The following is a 16378-nucleotide window of genomic DNA, read 5'->3' on the forward strand; positions in this document are numbered from 1 at the left end:
GTGAGAGGGACAAAATGTCTCCTTGCCCGCCCTTGCCCTCAGCGCAGGCGCGCTGCACAGATAGATCTGCGGTATCTGCGGGAAAGTTGCCTCAGCGGCTGCCATTGACCTTTGTATTAGGCTAGCGAGACATTATAGTCCTTGTTCTCTGCTGCGCAGGCCCTCGTTGGAAAGCAGTCATTAAATGTACCCACGAAATTTATCGCCGGCATGAGAAACTGAACGCGCAAGAAAAAAAAAAAGAAAAAAAAAAAACAACTTGAGAGGTGGTTGCGAAAAACAACGATAGATGCCGCCACGGTTGCACAGAAGTGAAAAAGTGCGCATCGAAACGATTGCGTTGTCCCGTGGGAACGGCACCGTGATTCGTTGTTAGAATGTAAACAAAACCAAAACGTTGCGGGCATGAGGATAGCAGCCGCGCTGCGCAACTTATGTGGAGCTCCTAGCCTAAGAGTTACCACAACCAAGCTCCCATCCATGCTCCCAGCGTCCGTTGCGTCCTTGTGAAGCGGAGTAATCGAAACTGCCGTCTGCGATTATGAGTTTGAGTACCGTTCATGGCAAGACACCTAATACAGTAATAATAATTGCGCATATGTGTCATGTATGTTTTACGTCAGTAAAACGTATTATATGATGGTGTTGGATTTTGTTGACAATGTGCATGGTAATAAACAAAAAAAAATATGAAAAACATAGGGGGTGCGCGTGCTCCACAGAACGGCTAGAACAGCCGCCACGCCGTCGCCTGCCGCCAAAGGCATTGTTTGAATCTGATCTCGCCTATACCTTGGTGAGCACTTTTACGCTGCTTACATAGTCTTGAATTGATAACTTTTGCGTTTTTTCGGCGCGAAATCGGCCCTGCAGTAAAAGTTTCGTACTTGTGTGGAAGCAGCGGGGAAGGTAGGCGGCGCTGTTGGGGGTGAGCGGCACTTAAGGGAATAGCCTCGAGTACTCCGCCAATGAGGATGGCGTTTCTAGGAGGGGGACCCAAGCAAGTGACGCCATACGCCGTGGAGAAATTTTTTTGTTGTCTGCAAGCTTGAGGTACAGAAAATGTCCGCCATTCTTAGTGTTCGCTAATGTTTTGTGCGCGTTGAGCGCGAGCCCATGCTGCGCCTGTGGATGTGATACCTTGGGTCGTGAAGATGGTGTTCTATTCGTCGTGGCGCTGCGACGAGGCCAGGCCGCGGCGTTATTCGATATGCGGTGCTTTGTGGTTCGCTTCGTCGTAGGCATCGAGCGCTGGATGGCAACCTAACTGCGGTTGAAAGGGACGTGTCTGTCACGTGGTTGGCGTTTTTCTTTGTTTGCCCTTCCCGGCGGATTTGGTTTGTAGCTCGCGTCCGCACCTGGATGTGGAAAACCGCTGGATGTGCTCTCTGGATGTTCATCGGCCCACACCTGTGAGATGGAACCGATCTGGAACGGGTGAGTCCGCAAGAAGGCCCGCTGCGGCGGCGCTCCGTCGAGCCTCTCGCCCCGTGGTGCGCCGGCGGCTCGCGTCTGTCGTTTGGGGCGACCCGGCGGTGCGTGTTGCCGCCGAACCTCGCGTGTGCGGGCCCCGCGGCGCGCGACCCCGCTGGATTGATCGCGCCGGGGACCGCATGGGATCGCCGCCTGCATGTTGTCGCCGGTGCCGTTCAGGATATGTTGCATAGCTGCGATGGCCCCCGCCCTGACGGAAGCGGCTAGCCAAGCGGAGAGCTTCAGTCTGCCCCACTCGCCGGCTTCGTCGAGCGTGTGCGGCCACCCCGTTTCGCCGCCTTCCGAGCGGCTTGTACACAAGGTGCGCAGTGGGAAGTTCAGAGACCATCTCTGGGACAGCGTGAGCCTCGCGGCGCTCGCCAATGTCAAGCTGCTCCGGCTGCGCGAGCAGGCGCCGGCCCACTGCGCCGCCCATGCCGCGGCGGCCATGAACCGCGTCATGGGCCTCACCAACGGCAGCGCGGCCGCGCCGCTGCTGCCGGGAGAAGACCGCGCCGAGCCGGCCACGCCGCCACCGGCTCGGGTTCCGCCGCGGCCCCACGAGCTCCAGGATGCGACGACGCCGAGTGAGCCTGGACGCCAGCCGGGTAGCCTCGACCTGCTGGAGCTGGCGCGGACACGGCGCGGTCAGCTCGAGCGGCGCGCCGAACGACTCGAGAGGCGGCTTCGGCGGCTGCAGCTGCGGCAAGCAGTCCAGCACTCCGCCGGCCAGATGGCCGCCTTCTTTGAGCACCAGCAGACTTCGCTGGGCCTGCCCTGCCTGATGCCTCAGAGGCTTCTACACCGAAAGCTGCGCGACAGCGCAGATATCAAGGCCGAGCTGCTCCTGCAAAGCGAGGACGTGAAGAACCTGTCGACCGCCGCACTCGTTAGCCTGGTGCGCAAGCTCGAAGAGTCCCACGGCAGTGCGCCGACGGACCTGCGGCTGAGCGCCGAGGATCGCGTCGAGGGGGACCGCGTCGCCGGAACACTGCGCGCGACACTCGCTCACCAGGAGCGGGCCATCGACTCTGACGCCACCGAAAGCAGCTCGGGCGGCGAGAGCGGCGACGACGAACCGCCGACGCCCTACGCAGCGCGGAACCTTCCCCCCTTGCACGGATTGCCGCCACAGCAGCCGTCGCCAACGGCCACGGCGGAAAGCAGCCCGGCGTTACCCTCAACAACGCCAACCACGCCGGGAGGCGCCTCCGTCGAGCGCAAGCCGTCCATGTGAGTACCGGGTTCTCGTTCACCGTCTTGTTCCATAGAGGGCTGTGTGACATACCATTTCTCGGTTATTCGGGAACCTCGCGCGCCTTCGCCTCCAATACATAATGCTTCAAAACTGGCCGTTACGTAAATATGTCCTCTTCGCCGGAGCACCCGTGATTTAATGATGTGTTCGGCCGATCGGTAGCTCGGTAGTCCCTGTAATGACGCGGATTTGTTTCCGGTTGTTCGTGGAACGGCACGGCTTCTTTTTATAGCGGGTCTTGAGAGGGCAGCTGTTTACTGCGCTCTGCGAAGCGGATCGATCAGCTAAGTGAGCCGACAGCGGTTGGTTTGCAAGCATATGTTACCCAAGTTGGTCGGCCGTCTGCGGTGAAGTGCTGGAAGTCCAGCGTTACTGTGTACGGTATTTTCGTCACCGGTCGCGAAACGAGTTTCAGCTCATATTTCCATGCGACATTAAAGGAATATTAGCTTGTCTCTGCAGGTCATACATCGATGTTTTTTTTTTAAATTGTCGCCTGTGTGATGTGAAGGTAAAAAATTTACTGTCGTCCTTGTTTTCTCATTGTGCGAAGAATTTGTGGGACGCCGTGATGCAAGCGTGTGTGCGAAGGATCTTTTTGCGCAGTCGTTGCGTGCTGCAGCTCTCTGTGTCGCCGTTGAAGGTTAGCGGAGGTGAGCGGCGAGGAGCGCTTTCGAGTACCTTTTGTATCGTCCTTGCTGGCCAGTCTGCTTTTAATATGCTGCTTGTTTCTTTCCGCTTTTTTTTTTTCTTCCTGAGTTACTCGTCGCTTGCTCGAGGTAGGTTTCCGCCTGCTCTGGGAGGCACTTTAGTTGAGCGCATGGTTTTTTGTCTTTTCTGTTCCTGACATTACAGTTTGTGCTCGATGACGTTTACTTCTAGTCGTATGAAAAGGAACGATATTACTGTTCCCCAACGAACGCATTTCTGAGGGCCGTGTCTAGTTAATTGACGTGGTTTGTCCTAATACAGCGGTAGGACACATTTTGCGCTGTTGAAGTTGAGCTGAATTATAGTTATTTATAGTTAACTGGCATAAGTTTTACCGTTAGGTTTTTTATTTTTGAAAAAAGTTGCTACAGACAACAAATTTGAGACTTGTCTGGATCGCTGGCTAACAGCCGGTCAAGATGAGTGATTTTCATGTGCCAGTAATTTTCTATCCAATAGTTAACGCATACATGCACTAAATTACGCAGTAAATAAAATATCCGTTCTTACACCTTCACTGTTGGAGGGGAGGGGATTTACTTGTAAAGTTACCATCATGTGCTGTGTGTGGGGTGATAAGTTCCGTATTGGGATGTATTATAATTTGTCTGCACATAGCCGAGGAATGCAATTGGCAAAGTGAATATATGGTTAAGCTCTGCTGTTATAAAAGGGTCACTTCTCTTTAATCGTTAAAGGCATATATCTTATTCCCATTAATTTCAGCAAGGGCTACCCTTTTTTAATAGTGGCAGACTTTATTCACAAAATTTTGTCTGTATTGATGTCTTCTCACTGCCATGATGACACATGGTATGGCCGCAGTATGATGTGGCTTGATTCTATGCATATTCCTGTAATGACAAGAAATTTTGAAAGCCTGGAATGATGCTCTAGCCATTTTTCTTTTTCATGGCGTTGATGCGTGTGCTGAACCGTGGCCAGTTCTTGTATCTAGACTGCCATCTTGGTTATGTTGATGGCAGAGCAAAGGAAGGGCCTTTTTGTCCTGTTAGCCTCCTCATATGCCAGCCATGTTTACCTAATTTCTGTGCATTTCTTTATTTGAAAATACAATTAAAACAGCATCAGATAGAGGCCTTTGCTTCAAAGGGGGTATTAATACAATAGCTAAATTTTTTATATTAAAATACAATGGCTAGATTTCTTTTTATGGCTTACCTGTGAAGATTAGATTGGGGATCAGTGAAGCACAGCTTGAGTGTGAAGACAGTTCTATCGGCCAGTGAGAGGGAAAGATAATGCAGCTACCATAGCTATCTGTGAACAGCCCACAGAGTGTAGGTCTAAATGCTAAAATTTCTGTGCGAAATAGTGTTTCCTAAATAGCTTATTATAATGGACCACACCCAACACAAGTTTCACTGCCATGAGGCGTTTTGTAGTTTCAGTGTGCTTATGTTGACATTGTGCAGTTATTCTCACTAGCAGATATATATTTGAATGCTGCACATCATCTCCTTATATCCTACATTAAAAAAAAATGAGCAGGTCACTTTTAATTGGTGCTGATGCCATAAAGTGTGCACATATCTTGGTTGGCATCGTAAGTGGCCAATGCAGTGTGTCTTTTTGTTTCTACTCTGGAGGGAAAATTGTGAAGCCAGTGCTACAGGTGTCTTGCAAACACATACACACACGCACATACACACACACAGTACAAATACAGTGCTTACAAGATCTTTTTTTTAATGTTACCGCAATAAACCTTGCTTGCTTTAAGGTTGTGGGAGAGTGTACTTACTGTGTTGCACCGATTGGAAAGTAAAAAAAAAAAAAAAAAAAAATCGGGAAGAAAACAAGATGAACAGTAATGTTTCAATGACTTTACGGGGTCATGGAATGTACAGCTAGGAGCAAAATGAAAGGGAACACGGGAGCGCGTGACTTTCGTGCTTTCAAATGCGCTGTCAACGGCAGGTGATAAGAATCAGTGGTAAAGACACATCCAAAGTAAGCTTGGACAGCTGCTCTCTGGGAGCATACCCTTAGTGCCACCCATTCTCGTCTTGGGTTAGTGGCAGCGTTTTACAAAGCGCAAGTGCCACCTGCTCCCGTGTTCCCTTTCATATTGATTCTAGCTCTACACTCAATCATTTCAGCGTGGGAGATTATGCGCTGAGTACAGAAATTTGATAGAAACCTGTTTTTCAACAAGAATTAAGCCTTGTAAACTGTGCACTTGCTTTTGGCTGTATATTGATATTGTAGTGGAGGGCTATAAAAGACAAAATTTATGAATGTGACATTCTTTAAACTGACACCAAGCAATGAGAGTAGGCAGTTTAGTCCGGTGCTTGGGCTTAGCACGCAGTTTTATAGGTTCTTGGGCTTGGGCTTCGCAGTTTTGTAGGTTCAGCGCTGTCACACTGATGTGGGTCCGAAATTGCTGGTGTGTATTCTACTTCTTTTGTTCTCTCGGGGTCGTAATAGGAAATAAATTTTCTGGAAGGGGAATCTAGTTTTAAATGGCAGTGTGGAAAGTGAATGTACTGGTTTGCATTGTTAGTGATTGCACGTAGTGAGAGTATATCATTAAAGATCTTGTAACCTCATCTCTCCAGACATTTTGTTGCTTCAGCTTATCATTGGTTTCAGTGATGGCAACAGTGATCCTACTGATGGCTTGAAGGTAGAGCAGAGTGGTCACTTCATGTGCAGGACACAGCTTGAAATCACGGTGCTGTGAAAAGCGGAATATCAGAATTGTACAACCAGGTCTTGGTGAGCAGGGCTGAAGGCTTCTAAGGCTGTGCTAGCCAAGCTTGCTTTCTATGGCAACATATAGAAAGTGTTGTTAATGTTGGATAACACCGTAATTATACTTTCTGCAGTGTTGAGAGTTTCTTGTTGCCTACTGCTACTTTTCTATTGCTAAGCCAGACAATAGCACAAAGAGCGCCCTATTTTAAACATTTATGACCAGCCTTATTGCCATTAAAGGGACACTAAGCGCAAACGTTGACCTCTAGGATAGTGAGGTGTATTCACATGATGTAGCCAGTACCTTCACTGAAAACTGGGGGCTCATGTGGCTTTGCATCAGTGTTTGCTTGCATGAGAAGGCACTTACCATTCAGTTCTTATCTTGCATGCCTGTGAGCCATCCATGTAGGTTGCAAAGAAGTCACTTTGTGCTTGTGGCTTCTTTATGTGACAGCACTGCAAGTAAAAAGCTGCTAGTATGGTTATGTGGTGTTGGTCCTGGTATTTTCGGAGTTCGAATCAGTTTTCAGAATTCCTCCCAATTTCTAAGAAGGGTGCCTGTTGGCACCTTCAACTTGGCATCAACTGTTTGGAGTGTGTGTTTGTCTTGGCAGTTTGTTCAGTTGCTGGCATGAGATGTCAAGTTCCGCAAACGTTTTTGTTGCTTTTTTCCATTCTAATTGATTATCTTTTGAGGGTATTTTGTTTACTTCATAAGCCTCACTGAGAGTGCCATGTTTTCAAAGGGGGCATGTTTGTTACTGTATGTTTTCTTGACTGCACATATATGTTAATGCACTGCGCATGTCTTGTGGTGTACCAAAGATTGTTCTTGATTTTATCAGTGAACTTCTTGAAAAATGGGAAATTGGAGAGGTGCTAAACATGAATTTTCAGATGCAATGTGTTGGAAATGGTAATGTGTTGCTAGTGAGTGTGTCTTCAGTTATAAGGCACTGGATAGAAATTTGTCTAATCCAAGCATTAACCTTTTATTGAAAAATTGTCATTTTCAGCCACAAAAATTAGCTTCATTTGATATTTAATGACCTGAGTTTTCAGAAAACTTTGTAGATTTTTCACTGTTTTAGAGTGGCCTTAACTGAGCAAATATTATTAGACTGAATGATGCACTTATAATTTTTTATAAGAAGAGCTATCTTAACTGAGAGTTTCTGCCAGCGTAGTTCCACAAAAGCACATGACTGTCATCTGTCTTGCTTCTGCACACCTAGAAATTTTTGCCATGTGCTCACAGTGCAACACCTTGAAGCAGGTGTAGTCTCTTGAAACAGGTTATTATTCATCATAATGCGATATTACGCAAAGGTGGTATGCTGTGCATTTGTTATGCATTGCAAACGGAAAAACTTGTTTGGGTTAGGGGCCATTGTGAGCCAGCAGTGCTGCAAATGGTGCATTGCTCTTGGTCAGCTCGTTTTCTTTCACCTTAAATCACTTGCGAGCACAGCCTCAGATTTGGAAATGGTTTGATGCCTTGCTGCTCCCAGCCTTTCCTTTACAAATTTGTCATTGGTATAACCTGTCTGCGGCTACCAATGACCATGAATGATCCAGCTGCACTTTAGCTTCCTCTACTTCCTTTTTGGATTTCTTTGGTAGGCTTTTTCAAAGTTTTCTTATTGTTAGTTTTGCGGCTTCATAAACACATTTATTATCTCTTCCTTTATATGTCATCCTTTGTCTTCTATCTTGTTTTAACTGCTCATAGCAGATTGTTCACCTCATTCTTGTGTATGCTAGTGCTGCTTGTTTCACCTATGAAATGTGTACAGGGCTCTACATCTGGCTTAGTGGTTTGGGTACTCTGCTACTGAATCGGAGAGATCTATTTAATATTGCCTGTTGTGAATCTATACATGGGTGCATGTGTAAAAAAAATTGTGCTCTAAGTTAGTAAAAATTATGGTGATTATAGATCGTAGCGGCGCCCTCAGGTAAAGTAAGTTGTTTCCAGGTTGCAAACGTTCAGATTGTCTGTAAATGCACAACCTCCTGGCTTTGAAATTGACGTAACATATGTCGTATTAAAAGGCCGCTGAGGCAAGTAACCTGGAAAATAAACGTAAAAAAAAAAGGGGGAAGAGCACTATTTGGGCGAAAATTATGACATTGGACGGTAATTTTATTGGTGTCGCCATTTGTTAAGCGTTGGAAAAGTGCCGACTAAAATTGGTCACTTTTTGAAGCACCTCTACGAAAACACAGCTGTGTTTCTGTAGAGGTGAAACATAAATAGCAGTGTACTGTCAGATGCCAGCCTACACAAGAACACGAGGAGGCCGAAATTATTCAGATCCCTTCACTATGGCCTCCTTTGTAGCCTCAATCGCTTTGGGTCATTAAACTGCACAATTAAAAGCAACATGAAAGTTGGTCGATTTGTATCGCTGCTTCAATTTGAAGCAATGATTCAAAGGGCTCCTAGTATGCAGAACTAGTCGACTGTGAAAACAACCAAAAGTGCACGCTGTGTCATATGCGATACACAAGGAAATAGCTTTTTCAATGCACTCTGAAGCCACAGAAAGACATAACTTATTTTATTGCCTGATAATATTTCGCAATGCTGCCTGAAGTTTGACGTCTTTTACTCGTAAAAAATATCTGCTCAGTGCATACAACCCAGCCTCCATGCAAATACTCCTAAATTTAGGTCAAAGTATGGCAATATGTCTGAAAGAAAATTAGGGTACATTACTAATTACCTTCCAAAATGTCATGCATGTGTAAATCACTTACATTTTTACGTGCAAGTATTGATTTCTTAATTTATTGCACTGGAGAAGCAACTGAGCTACGTAGCTGTGAAAAATTTGTCTCTGTGTTCCGGACATTTTTTGCATTCTTTGATTTTGCTCCTCTGTATCCCTCAAATTCCGGAATCATTAATTTTCGGGCATTAGATATGGTATGCTGTCAATAAGCTCGACAGGGCTGACAGTTGCGAATTATTTGATGTCGCTGTCACATGAGGTAGAATGTAAACACGGCTGCTTGGGCAACACACATAAAGTGCACATTTCGTGCTCGAATGAGCTGTGGCGAACTTTAGAAATTGTTCACGGCAGATGTTGTTTTCTTCCACGCTGCACCGCGCGTAAGCTTTCTTTTTTTGTCACCAGTGTCGTACGCTGGCCATCACAGCTATGAGCAATGTCTATTTTCCTCACTGGGGGCAGGTATTTTTCTGGTCGTCGCGTTGAAGTGAGTGACATTTTCTTCAGAACTTTAGCTTCGGAGCGCCAAATGTTGTGCGAGGTTAGTGTGCTTTCGCTGTTGTACGAGGGCGCGGGGATTGTCTCTCGATACGCGGCCCTTTCCCGTCGCCATTCTCATTGCTTCGCTTCAATTTCTTTTTTTTTTTTTTTTTTTTCTGTTAGCCATTGTGAGGGATGGATCGAATCGGCTCTTTCCCCTTCCAGTCGGCTATTGATCAAGCGGGATTGTGCCAACGACGCCTTTGTTCTGTGCGCTGTGATTGCTGCCAGAGTGCGCTGCTTTACGGAGTCTTGTTTAGCGGGCTCACTCGCTTGATGCTCGTTTCGTCGCGATTGGCGCTGCCGATGTTTGGTTTCGCTTTTGTACTTTTTAACCTGGGTGCACTCCTTAACTGTGCCGGGAAGATCTCTGTCCGGCACTTTGAATGCAGACCGAGTTTCGCTGATCGCGGATGACTCACTGGGAGAGTTGCATCACTTATTTTTTTCACAACTGTCGGGAACACAAATGTCTCTTTCTTGTCAGTACTTTCCGGTGTATTTGTCATTTAGTCGGTATTTCTGGCTTGCTCGAACAGAGTCCTTGCACGGGCATGTGAAGGAAAATGAAAACATTTCCGAGGACTGAGCTCCAAGCTGGATGTTTGGCTGGCTCTTATGTTGTTCGCGCTGCAAGAGTGCTTTCTCCCTCCCTCCTTCCGTTCCTTCGTACACGTTTCAGCATGTCGGTTAGATGCCGACTAGTCTCTTTTCCCTCGTGCATTTAAAAGCCGAGTTGAGGTATCTGTTTGATGTCACTTTACTTGTTTGTTTAGGAGGGGGTCTGAGGGGCGTGTGTGTGAGCGAAATTTGCGTATGCAGGCAAAGCTGGATTTTACGGAGTGATGAGCAGGCTCGAATTATTTCGTTAAATCGGGAAGTTTGTAAAATTGAGAAAGGGATTTTTCAGGTCTTTGAAATCATGCCCACATTGCCGCAGAACGCCTGTTTATTATGCATACATATAGGGGGCTCTTACGAGGCTTCAGATGTCCAGTCGTTAGCGATAGCAGAAAGCCGAGATGACACAGAGCGCCTTCTGCTAGGCCCGACGGATTGGGCTCACTGAGAGCTGAAAAATCTCAAGCTAGCGGTGTTATTGTGATTTAATCGGCGCGTGCTCGTGCAAACGAGCCGTGTGTCATTCGTTGCAGCGCTCCGTATGACATGCACTGTATGTAGTAGAGCGCGCTGCTGGGTTTTTGTGCTTTTTCTTTTTTAACCTTTTCGCTTGTGTCGTTTACCGCCGCCAGGCGTGCGCTTCTAGAGTTATTGTACAAAGCATTGAGTAGCGCTGATTAAACTCGGGTCTACAAATGAGCTTTCTCTCATTCGGCGTAAACAAAAGGACTAGTAGTGGTTTATTCATGAACAACTGGAGCAATTTTAGCACAGAGATTCCTTCATTTCCCAAAGAAGCCGTACACAGCTACGCCACCACGACTGGGGCCCCCCCTTTTCAAGCCCGGCCCCGCCCCAGCCCGCAACTTCAAGCACGAGGTCGAAACGGCAATTTTCAGGCCCGGCCCTGGCTTTCGGGTCGGCTCGAGCTCGTGCAGTGCTCTAAATCAGACCTTGTGTATACAAACATCTTTAACTAACTTTAGTCCGTGGTATCTCTTCGTACATCCATTTTCTTCTACGTTAGCTAGTACAAGAACTCAGTAAAGCTAACGCTATGTACAGTCATCACAGCAGTAGCCATTGTGCCCTTACGATTGATCCCATCAGTGTTTGTTGCTGCGTCACAGGCATTGGAGTGCCGCCTCCGACGCACAGCAGGATATTAGTTCGCTCGGTTAGAATTTAATGGCCGTTATTGAAAAAAAAAAAAAAAAAGGGGGAATCGTGTAGTGTTTAGGGGAGGCAATTGTCAACTCATATTGCCGGGGGTAGGGTTGGGATGGGGGAGGGGTGTTGTCCACGCTCACAGAAAAAAAAAAAAAAAGAGCTCCGTACTTAGCGCAGTCAAAAATGTAGAATTACGCTGCGTTTCTTGCGACAGAAGGAGCTTCAGAAATCGTGGGAATTTTCCGTCTCGCACGAGCAGCCCATCGACGTGCGTTTCCTGCCCGTGCGCGAAGCGATGTTGCCTCCTATCTACGCAGCAGCGGCGAATCGCTTTGCTTTTGCCGTTCGTCGTCCCTTTCCGGCCGTCTTGTGACTCTAGCCGCCTTGCGTTACACGCGCGCCCTCGTTTCGCGCCGGTCTGCGCAGCGTGACCACTCGTTACCTCACTGCGATTGACCACCAGCAAGATGTTCTGGATTTGTCACGTCACGGATAGCTTCAGAATACGAGGAGGGGCGGTGGATGCAGTGTATTGCGTGGACGTAGCTCGGAAGTAGTATTTTAGCAGAGCCTGTCGTGAATACGTTGTCGTCGTGGAAGTATATAAGTTCTCGTTAGGAGAAAACGCGTCTTGCTGGACTTTGACATGTTCATGAGGGTCGCCTTCCCATCTCCCCGCATTAGAACTCGGCGGTGGCTCCGGCTCCGCCACCCAGGGATCCTCGCTTCCTGGAGTCCGCGGCTGGGTCACATGAACGCGTTGTTCGAAAAGCGACCGGCAGCGATCAACAAGAGTCGTTCCCCGACAGCGGAAAGAAACGGCTGCTCGTAGAGCCCGCTACCTCGTCGAAATAATTTCCCATTTGAACATCCTTCACGAACTCCACAGCCCGTACCTCGCAACAATTCACAACAGAGGCTTCGCTAGTCATGTGCTGCTGTGTTTGAGCGACCTTAGTGTTGCCTTGTCGTTTCATAATGGGTGGAGGCTGTTCAACTGGGGTTCGCGGAAGCGCCCTAGTTATTCAGGATGAGCTTCCGCGAAGGGAGTGACGTGTTACGATGGAAATGTATTATATATAAGCGACGCTGACGGCGCAAGCAAAGATGGCCGTTTAGTGTGACGCTGCCATCCACTTTTGTAAAGTAGCTTTTGGGGAAGAAAGCCTTATCCCTGATTGAAATCTATCGTATCGACTCGCCGTCGTGTAATTCGCTGGTTGTGAGTGAAAGCATGCAGGGACTGTTTTGTGTGTCGTTTACTTGTGCTATTCGTTCAGCGAGAGTAGCGGGCGGGCCGAGCGCATTGTCGTTCGGCGCGGCCCATCTGCAGCGTGTGTCGGTGCGAGCGTGTTCCCGCTCGGCTTCCCAGTTGTATTCGTCGCGCAGTCACAATGAGCATTCCAGTGGCTGCGCGCAGGTCGGAATAACAGCCGAGGGCGCACCTTCCTGTGCCTGGCTGCGCTGCTGCGGCTGCTGCGGCCGCGGCGGTTTGCACAAGACGAGTGCATGACCGATGTTCTGCGATAGGCGAAAACTCGCTATCCGCTGCTGCGCGGCTTTTCTCTCGTTATATTCGGGACATTGGCGTGGTGTGGGGTTTTTCGGCTCCCCTTTGCAGTGTGGCTGGCAGCTAATGCTAGTAGTTTGCTAGTCTTGCCTTGCTTTAGCACGGTACGGTCTGGTTCCGCTGCGGTGGTGCATCAGTAGCTGTCACGTTCGCCTGCTGGCTCTAAGGTTGTGGATTCGATCTCGGCCACACGGCTGCCGTATTTCGAAGGGGGCGAAAACTTGTCTTGGTTTGCTGCGCGATGTCAGCGTACGTTAAGGAACTTCAGTCTTATAAATTAAACCGGAACTTTCCACTGTGGCGGCCCTTACTTTAGCTCGTTTGTCGCTTCGGAACGTTGAACACCACAATTTGCAATTTATTCAGCCGGACGCCCCTTCGAATCGTAGCAGTGTGTGTTACACGTCGAATGTTGTATCGAATTTCGTTGACTCTCGGGAACCGCAAGGCTGGTTGTTTATTCGGCTCCAGTCGCACCCTTTACGGAGGCACGAGTTTACTAATGTAGCCTTGAAGAATTCGCGTCTTTAGCGGTGGGACGGAGAGTTAGTAAACGGTTCTGTTCTTGCGTTACCTTTCCCGGCCTCGAAATGCAGGTGTTTTATAATCGGAGCTTGAGTCCAGTTGCGTAAGTGGAGCTGAAGCTTTGTCTCGCCTTCCTTCGTGGCAAAAATCGATGGCATAGTGATGCACTGGAGCCGTCGCGCAGAGCTGATATGCCCCTCCACTTTGGGATTTATAAGTCGGGGCGATTTAACGACCGAGTCCTTTGTTCTGAGTTGACTGAAATGAACTAGTGCGAATAGCTGGATAAAACACTGCAGGCTGTGCGTGCTTCCGCGAGTCGCTCTCGTGGCTATATTTCGGGGCCTATCGATCGGTTAAGTGACCTGACGCAATTCCCCCGTGGCGTTGCTATTCGAGTGTCCTGCTCCTTGAACGTTCCCGGGCTGCTCTTGTCAAGCCCTCTTTATGACCGACCTGACTGAGCTCAAAGGTTTCTTCTTGCCTTGGCTATGCGCCAAACGTGTGGCGTCCCTCGCCCATTCAGTGATCCGGCCTCTCGTCTCTCTCCTGCTCTCTCTCCCCCGCTCCCCCTTCGCGTTTTTTTTATAAAGCCTTTTCTTTCGCTTCCATTCTTGTCCACCGTAGTTGCCGTAAAGAATCGCGCCATTGCCAGAAATAATGGCGCAAGAAGCAGTCGAATTTCTCCATTTTTTTTTGTTTGGTTTTTTTTTTTTTTTTTTTTTTTTTTTTTTTTTTTTTTTTTTTAGCACTAGCCTACAGTTGTCCGTTGTCACCGGTTCCGAATAGTCTTCAGTGGTTAAAGCGTTCCGTACTTTGTACATTGTAATACCTATCGTCGGCTCCGAAACATTTCTTCTTTCGTTTATTGTTACACTGTGAGGCCCAGATCTTGTATCCGAAAAATTGCGAAACAGGGGCAGATAAACATTGCCTTCTACGTGCTTTAAGTTTTGCGGCTGGCGCTTCGCACTGACCTCTCCAAAGGTTGTAGGATGCGAAACTTCGCACGTTGCATTCCGCGGCGCGTAGCATTCCTTGAAGCCCGCTCTGATGCAACCGCGGGAAACCTTCATTGTGGCTGACTCACCGAAGAGTGTGTGATCCGCTCTCGAAACATCCGACATGAAACAGCTGGATGGGGCGTTATCAGCTGCGCTTTTGCCGTTTTGTTTTATTGTGTGCCAAGTGTGTGCTGTAGTTGGGGTGGGGTACTTTTTTTTAACCTGCTTATTTTCGCATCTGATGTCGTTGCGGTCGCTACGACTTTTTGAAAATGCCTTTGGATCCGACTCGATAGTCAGCTCGTTTGAGCGCGCGCTACCTTTTGAGCCTGTTAGACCATTGGGTCGAAGGCCTAGCGTTAAATTTCTTGTTTTTTTTTTCTTACCCGTGTTTCGGGTCGTATGTCGATATTTTTCACGTTTTCGTTTTATTCATCAGAGCCTGTATACTTTTTTTTTTATTCTTTACTGCGCGGAGTGCTTCATGCTTTACGATTAGGACCAGCGCCCGTTTGTATTCATCTTGCAAGCTTGTATGATATAAGGTCATACACAACCACTCGTCGCTGTGGTTGTTGATATCCCGTGGACGTCATCTCGCGAATATGCTCGCTCATTTCCGGCGAATTTCGTCTTTCCTGCGGGAGTACGAGCTGGTCACTGACGGCTTGAAAGCGGCCGCCGTAGCCGAGAACTATGCTGGTAACCGAGCTTAGAGTTACTATTTGGTTTAAAGCCTGTATAGTAACTCTTAAGCGGGCTCATCAAGCAGGGCTCTCTGGCGCTGCTTTCGTGATGACTCCAGAATTTCCGTCTGCGTCGCCTTCTGAGCGTATGTCGGCGATGTTCTTTTTGCCAAAAGCAGCCAGGCAGCTGGTTTTTTTTTTTTTTTTAGGAGTGCAAAGTAAGGAGAACCGCGACTGTTCCCTTTTAATACCTTTGTCTTTAAGGGTACCGTAAGGGCTCCGCTGTGCAACTGAAAATGTAAACCTCTTTGCGAACACGGTGCGTTTGCACGAGAGCAGCAGCGACTAACATGGGACTGACGTTCTGCGGGGTATCACGTTTTGCTAGGCGAAACTCTCTTGGAGCGCGAAAGACATGCACGTCCGGTTACCACCTTATTAAAGGCGCGGCGCTCCGCGATAGGTGCTAATGTAGCATATTCTCGAAAACGGGCGTGTCAATCGTCAAAGGTCCAGTGGCAAAAGCCCAACAGCACCAGTCAGGAATCGAGCAGAAGTGGTCCTGCTTTACGAAAACGAACACATTGGAGTGTGCTGTCGCTGTGCTAGAGGTGCACAAGTGTTCCCTTTTGTAACACAAGCTTCGTCCAGTCGCGTGTTTTACACCGCTTTTTGCTCCGTCACTCGTCCAGTGTGCAATGCATGTGTTCGAAACAAAAATGAATGGCCGAAAAAAGGTGGCCGGTCCCTTAGTCACCATAAGTAGACTAATGATTGAATGAATGCTCGTTAAAAACTTGTTCATTCGTGTTTTTTTTTTTTTTTTTTTACACGTGGCGACTCTGCTACAGGACCCATTCGTGTGCGTGCGTGTAAACGAGCTCTGTTTCACACCTGAAACCCAGTGCTATCTTAGCGTGCAGTTTAAACGCGGCCGCTGGATCCTGTGCCTCGACTCGGGTCGAACCGCGGCGCATTGCAGCTTCGCGATTCCTCGAAAATCGAATCTCGGAGAGCTTGGCTTGTGCAAACAGGAAGCGGTTTGGGTGAGGGTTTTGCTTTCTCGTCTCCTCTTCGAGAGGGAGGAGCAGCGCGCTCAAGTTGGAACGATGGAGAGGGGCCACCTAATCTTTTTTATAGTGCTTCCGTGACGCTCGGCGGCAGGTGGCAGTACAGTCCGACTTGGCGGCGCGTTTTTTTTTTTTTTCTCTCTTCTTTCTTTTCTTGTCTCTGCCGCTTCCTTTGTAATCTTCGACCCCCGCCAACGTTTGCCAACCAACCCACTCTGCGCGGTCACTTCCTCGCGTAAAGGGGAGCGCCGACAGGGTAAGCGTCGTGAGAGCACTGTACAA

At 48.2% G+C, this 16378-nt stretch overlaps 1 protein-coding gene across 1 annotated transcript in view; it reads left to right on the plus strand.

Annotated features, from left to right (window-relative positions):
- Positions 1-773: 773 nt before the first annotated feature.
- LOC146185658 (KAT8 regulatory NSL complex subunit 1-like) overlaps positions 774-16378 on the plus strand; it is an 86040-nt gene continuing 70435 nt past the window's right edge. The window contains exon 1 of the mRNA XM_084606557.1: positions 774-2706. Within this exon, the coding sequence (XP_084462683.1) occupies positions 1631-2706 (1076 nt within the window). The 5' untranslated portion in view covers positions 774-1630. The remainder of the gene's footprint in view (positions 2707-16378) is intronic.

This window comes from Amblyomma maculatum, chromosome 6 (genome assembly GCF_055883805.1).
Source record: "Amblyomma maculatum isolate TAMU_Amacu chromosome 6, ASM5588380v1, whole genome shotgun sequence".
Classification (NCBI taxonomy): domain Eukaryota; kingdom Metazoa; phylum Arthropoda; class Arachnida; order Ixodida; family Ixodidae; genus Amblyomma; species Amblyomma maculatum.